At 36.6% G+C, this 7214-nt stretch overlaps 1 protein-coding gene across 1 annotated transcript in view; it reads left to right on the top strand.

Moving 5' to 3' along the window:
• Positions 1–7214, top strand: part of gabbr2 (gamma-aminobutyric acid (GABA) B receptor, 2) — a 228996-nt gene that overhangs the window by 158246 nt on the left and 63536 nt on the right. Inside the window, exon 8 of the mRNA XM_016462856.1 lies at positions 3519–3579. Coding sequence (XP_016318342.1) covers positions 3519–3579 — 61 coding nt within the window. The remainder of the gene's footprint in view (positions 1–3518; positions 3580–7214) is intronic.

Below are 7214 nucleotides of genomic sequence, written 5' to 3'. Positions count from 1 at the left end.
AATATATACATGATTACAGTTTTTAATGTTAGGAGCAATTAAACAGACTAACCCTACTCAAAATAAATATCCATTTTTATGTGTGTGTTGCCTAAATTCACTTGTAGCATTTGAAATGTTTGTTTTAATTTTTTAGTGATTTATTTTAAATTTATTTAGACAAAATAGAGTTTTAATGTTGGACATTTATTGGTTATCCTCCATAACGTGACAATAATTATCAGCATTTTAATATCATGCATCACTAAATAATATTCATGATCTCAGATTCGGATTTAAAATAGGACTTCTTCCTATCAAAGTTAAATGATTGCAGAGAATCGTCCCATAAAACTAGATTACAATCTGACTACAACAGATTTAGTGGTCCCACAAGGATCAGGTTTGTCTTGTACCGATGGCTGGGTCTTTGTCCAACAGAAAGGGCTGTTCTAGTTTCTCCATCAGACTTTGAGTCCTCTGAGAAGAGCTATCGATCGAGTGCCAGCATGCCTCAGGAAGTAAAACATTATCTTAGAGAAGTCTCTGTGGATCATTTTGAGTGAAGAGTGGTGCTGTGCTGCTTTTATTTGGTTAAGAGAGGGTTAGCATAACTTTCTTGATGGTACATTGTAGAAGCAAACGTACTTTTCCAATCAAAAGTTTGGGGTCAATAGTATATGTATTTTTAAAGAAATTAAAACGTTCTTGAGCAGCAGAATTGCATATTAGAATCATTTCTGAAGGATTATGAAACACTGAAGACTGGAGTAATGGCTGCTGAAAATTCAGCTTTACCATTACAGAAATACAGTTTTCTTGTACAAGGATCCTGAGTATAAGGATTCTGATGAGAATCAAGAAACACTACTTGTCAAAAGTGTTGAAAACCTAATTTGTTCAGTTTTTGTTGACATTTACACAGTTTAATGCACTTACATTAAAGCATACAAAAAATACTTGACTGGAGAAATAAGGAAATCAAAATGTAATCTAAATTTCTAAACCAAAGCCTCTTTTTGCAGATGTAACAGCCCATGAAAATATTGTTTGTAAAGCTGTTCTCAACATTTGCAAAGTTCCCAAAAACATGTTGTACTTGTACAGTAGGTATAGCATTACTCTCACGCTTGTGTCCAGTTCAAAATGCTGTGGTCGTCTTTTTGGTTCAGGGTGACACTTACTGTGTAAGTCACAGACTCTGGATCCAGCAAAAGAGTCAGAGACCATCACGCTTCCTCCTCCGCGTTTGACAGTTGGTGTCACACTAAGAGCAGCCATCCTTTCACCTACTCGATTCCTTATACAATTTTTATTATGTTCCAGTTTTTGTAACTTAAACATGTTTCTTGGCAGTTTTACCACTTACTTTTGTAACTTTTCAAGTTACTCAGTGTACTCGGACTGCTTAAATTGAAATAAAAACAGGAAACATGTATTCTAAAACATCATTCAAATTTATAATATTAGAAAAGTTGAAAATAGACTATTGCACTGCAGATGTGGACTATTGGGACTAGTAGACAACATCTGTATATATGTATATATCAGCATCATATCATATCAACATATAGCAACGTCATCATTCGCTTCTATCACCTTCATCACCTCCACCCACAACCCCTTTTACAGGCCTGAGGGTGCCTTGCACACCTGTGTGACCTCCATAAGGCCTCCTGCCCGGCCTGTCCACACCTCTGCACAGACTCACACACAATGATAAAAGGTGCCATCAACATGTTTGACCCATCAGCCCACACCTGCAGCGCAACGCAATCTATTTTCAGCTGTTCTAATGTTATGAAAGCAGTCTAAAAAAAGAAACCGAGAAAGAGTGAAGACTTCATTGATTTAGAAAAACTCTCCAACTACAGCTTGAGTCTTAAAGTGACAGTTCATCTTTCTTTCTTTCTTCCATCAAACACAAAAGGAGATGTTTTGCGAAATGAATAATGAAAGTGATGGTCCTGAACAACAAAATATGACCGATGTTTCTCCTTGCTGTCTCTACAGTGTTACAAAAATGACATCCTGCTCAGCATATAAATCAAAATGATATCTCGGAAACTATGAAGGATAAAGAGTACTGCAGTTCACATTATATATTGTTTACACACATAATTCTGAATTGCAACTTTAATGTGTTTTGTGAAGGCGAGCATTTATCCAGCGCCCCCACGTCAGAGCAGCTAAACAAAGAATCATTTTGCAGTGGGACCGGAGTCTGCTTTACACTTCAAAGACAACCGTTTTTAGAGATACGATCGCTTCTGAGTTGCCTCCCATGGTTTTAATGGGCTTCTAATTATTGCCATGGTAATGCAGTATGCCTCTCACCTGTTATTTTATTGGGCCGAGTGATCCCAAATCCTTTTAAATGGCTCATTAGGCAGCTTCAGGGGCAGACAGACAGCAAACCACATTACACATTTTCTTTTTTTAATAATGAGCAAACTAGATAATATTTTGATCCGGTGATGGAGCTTTTAAAAACTATTTATGTAAAAATGCTATATACCTGTCTGCGCTTTGATCAGATATCCATGATTAACCTGCAACGTCTGATACGACATATTTGAATTCATGATTTTGCAAGAAATTCCTCTGTTAATGATTATGTTTTGTAACTGGGTGAAATGATTTGTTATTTATATTTACTTAACATTAACTGGTTTCTTCCCCTTTGAAAGATGCATTTAATCCATCTTACATCTTAATAGTTTCTTACAGTGCTCTTATTGTTGTGATGATCTCTCAAGGGCACAAACAGGAACTTGCAAGTTCTCAGTAGCCTTTTTATATTTCCTGGACCGCTGTTATTTTCAGTTGAATCTATAACTTTCCTTTACCATTGTGCTACTTCTTTCTAAGGCTTTTATAAGTAGTGCTTGCTGAAGTAAGAAGAAATTTACCTGAATTGTCAATTTTATGATCTTGATTCAAGATGTTTTATGTTGAAATATCTGATAAATATTATGCATAATTTACCTATTTACATAAAAAAAATTCAGTTTTATGATACTGATACAGGATGTTTTATTTTTAAATATTTATTAAATAATATTCAGAAGTGCAACAATATTTTATTTGATTTTTTATTTTATTTTTCATTGTATTATCTTATTTTATTTCATTTTATTTGATTTTTTGTATTTTTTATTTTATTTTATTTTATCAGTAAAGCATCCCAGTCCTCAGCTGGCACAACCTGACAACCTCTCAGACCTCTGTGTGCTCCTTTAATTTAACAAATCAATTGTGCTGCAATTAATTATGTTTGCCTCAAGAACGCAATCAATTCACAGATCTTTAATCTAATAAATGGCTTAAAAAACAAGCCCTGTGCCAGACTTCAAACTATACACTCCCAATTTGTTGCTGTGCCAAGAGTGAAGAATATGGCAACAAGATGGAAAATCAATCTTAGTAAGATATATCTGTCCAACTTGGATTATATGTGCAATCGAGACTTCTGCAAACTGTCCATTTAGATGTTATAAGCAGCTCTTGTGAAGGTTCATCGTTGTGTGTTTCTGCAGGGTCAGGTGATGTTCAGGAACGGGGAACGCATGGGAACCATAAAATTCACCCAGTTTCAAGGTAAGTCCATTAGATGGTCATTTTTCATGGTTAACAAGCCTTTTTATAGGAAATGCTGGATCAAATATAGGTCCTTCAGCCAAAGTTGATCATCCTCCATCTTACATGAACATCTCATTCCGTGATAGTGTCATTTCGTAGAGTATGTGCGACAAATATCTCAGCATGACAATTGTGCCATACATCACGTAGATAGCCGGCATGCTCTGCGGCAGCGTTGGCGCCGTCCTATAGCTTAATGGGGTCACAGAATTCCCCTGCTCGACCCTCTGATGTGATTAATCCAGTGTGTGTGTGTGTGTGTGTGTGTTTCCTGAGGGCAGGGGAGATTAACTCTGGTTTGTGGGATTTAATCTTGGAGCAGGGATTCCCCCCTCGCACCCCACAGCAGCCGCAGGCCAGCATTCCCCACCCTCTTCAGTCTTATCTGCTTCAGCGCAGAGGCTCCCCCCTCAGTGTGTTACATCACCTCCTCAGACTGTATTTGTGAGCAGGCCGCAGAATTGGAGTGCTGTTTGGCTGAAGGGTGATTGAACTATCTGTCAATATGAAGGCGAATGGCAGTCAGGAAAAAAAGAAAGGAGACGCTGTAATCAGCAGTGCACTAGAGAGCAGGGCTTGAAAACTAAAAAAAAAAATCCAATCGGTCTCCGAGCAGAATCGATATTTTAACATTTCTGTTCCTGCATTCCCATTCCGAAACTGGTTTGCCTAGAAAAAATGACGGTTAATAATGTTATTTTTAAAACTTTTTCTTTGCCATAATAATAATAATAATAATAGCCTAATAATAATAATAATAAAGTACAGCGTTTTCTACTCAAAAAAAAAGAAGAAAAAAACAGGAAGAGATATCTTAACACGCTGCGCTTAGTCACAGCCAATACAGCATCATCTTTTCTAGATTTTGGCCAAATTATAGGCTACTAAACAAAAGAAAAAAAAATCTGTTAATGCTTGAAAGACATTAAAGTATTTTTTAAGATATTTAAAAATGTTTGCTGCATTTAAAAAATGCTACTCGTATAAGATTGCGTTTTGAGGGGGGAAAACATAAGTCGCGTAGGCTCACGTCGCATTTTATTATTAGGCTACATTCAGAAATAATGTACTAAAATGCCGGTAAAGCAAAATGTTTACAAACACCATATACAGTATATATATATATATATATATATATATACATATACATAGGCTATCTATGATAAACACAGTTATTAGTTTCCTTCTGTCCACAACAAATTAAGGTTATGTAGGCCTATATTGAAGTTAAGGCTATGCGTTTAGGCTATAAAAACGTCAATCGTCAAAGGTGAAACTGATGCCTACCTCGATTGGTACGAATCCAAATGTTTCCATATTTGCGACGTATCTGGATGCTAAAATATTATTTATTATGTAATAGGCTTTGTACTTCACTCACATCGACATCATCCTTCACATCGGCTATATCAGCACAGTGAGGCGGTGGTCACGCTGAGCGCAACAGATTGTAAGCCTACAACAGAGCAGTGTAACTTTTTATGTTTCTTTAACTGTATTTTATTTTTAAAATGAACAGGCTGCGATGTCGCAAAATATTTTGTGTATGTGTGCAGGTGAGGCGCCGGTGTTCTGACGATTTGTGCTACCCTGTAGGATTTTGCTACCTCCCATTAAAACAGATGGTAGCATAATTCGATAGCGAAAAGTGCTACCTATCAGATTTAGCTTCCAGCATGATATTAATAAGGTTTGAGGCTTTATTAACATGTGCACCTACCCCGACCCTAAACCTACCCTTACAGTAGGATAAATACAGTGTTGGTAGCATAATCTGATAGGTAGCATTATTTGTCAGAACACCGGCTCGGTATGTTCATACCAATGCTGGTTGGTTTTACAGATAGAAGCAAAACATCATTCAGAACTGTCAAGATTTGCAAAATAAATAAAACTGTAAAATTAATAAAACTGTAAAGCTTTTGCAAAATAAAGAAAACTATTTTCTGCTGTCTCGTTTTCCTTTACGTGAACTTTGGATAGCGTCACAATAAACCTAAACTCATCACATTTTTTTTCTTTTGTTTTGTTAATCTGTCAATGATTTAAGTGAAATACATTTTGTGTAGGCCAATATAGGCTATTCCTTTTTATGTAAGCCTATAGTTTTATTCTGTTTTCTCCATTCACAAGCGCTGCAGGTGCGCGTGATCTGTTGAATCCATCTTACACTATCCTCGGATAAACTCTAATGCATTGCCATTGCTACTTACCTATGGTGAATTTACAGCTGAGCGCGGGCATTTCACGCGTTGGATGCGTCAGCGTCACATTTGCATATTTGAATTCCTGATTGGTTGACAGCAAATTTCAAATATTAAATGGAACGATAAAATAACATTATTAACCGGGTAATGGCCATTTCAAATTTTCTATTCTGTTCGGAACTATAAAATTTGATTTAGTTTCTGTTTCTGGTTCTGGTCCTGTCACAATTTCGTTCGTTTCCGGTTTTAATTTTCGTTCCTTGAACCGGTTCAGAGCCCTGCTAGAGAGTGTCTCCTTCCACACCGAGAACAATAACAACTCACGCTGGCTTAAATCCCTCTATTACTGTGCTTTCTGTCTTTCTTCATCACTCACTCACTCACTCACACTCATATTCTCTCAGACGCTCTCTTTCGCCTTCATTATTTACTCACAGTAACTCACTCACTCATACTCATCATTCAACTATTTACTCATGCACTCACAATCTCATTCATATATTCATTCACTCTCACAAGCCGGGTTTCCATGCAAAATTAGAATATCGCATAAAACATTTGCGATTAAGCACCGTTTCCATCCAACAAAGTCTTCCTGATAAACTGGCACTAAATATCACTAAGAAAAGTAGGAAGAGCCGGTCCCCCTGGTTAGTCAAGTCAAGTCAGCTTACCAAGTTTTTAAAATTTGGCATTTCCATCACTCGTTTCTGATGTGACTCTTCAAAAAATGCATAAAAACAGGGTGATGGAAACATAGCTACATATTAATTTGTTTGTCTGTTCACTCACACTTATTTATTCATCCATTCATTAACACATATTTATTTACTTTCTCATTTATTAACTCACTTTCTCATGCACTCACTTATTCATTCGAAATATACTGCACAACTTTTAAAATCTGAGCAGATTTTAACGCTAGATCCGCCACGGGGTAAATTTTACCCGTGGCTGTTTTTAAAACGTACATAAAAGATTTTTAATAAAACTAATAAAAACTAATAAAAGTCTCCCAGTCACTGACTTTTACTAAAATTGTGTGATTTACAATCCCCTGTTGTTAAAAACTGTTTAGACAAAACCAGATCAAAAAACGGGGCATTTATACCTATAAGCGCCAGCGCGGGTCAAATTTACCCGCTATATAATGCCTGTATGTTCTTGCTGTCATTTTCGTGCCGCTTATGTTTTAACATAGTACATTGCTAGGCAACGCCTTTCACTCACTGAATTAACGGTTATCAGTTTCATAAATAAAGACAAAATGAGTAAAAGAAAGCGATTTATGAATGCTGAAGAGGTATAAGAAGCACTAAATGCCATGAGCGATGGAGAGTCTGATGGTGGGGAGATAAGTAAAGCGTCCTGTCGGCTCAGCATCTG

This window comes from Sinocyclocheilus anshuiensis, unplaced genomic scaffold (assembly GCF_001515605.1).
Source record: "Sinocyclocheilus anshuiensis isolate Anshui unplaced genomic scaffold, SAMN03320099.WGS_v1.1 scaffold913, whole genome shotgun sequence".
Taxonomy (NCBI): Eukaryota; Metazoa; Chordata; class Actinopteri; order Cypriniformes; family Cyprinidae; genus Sinocyclocheilus; species Sinocyclocheilus anshuiensis.
This window is presented reverse-complemented; position numbering and strand designations above follow the sequence as displayed.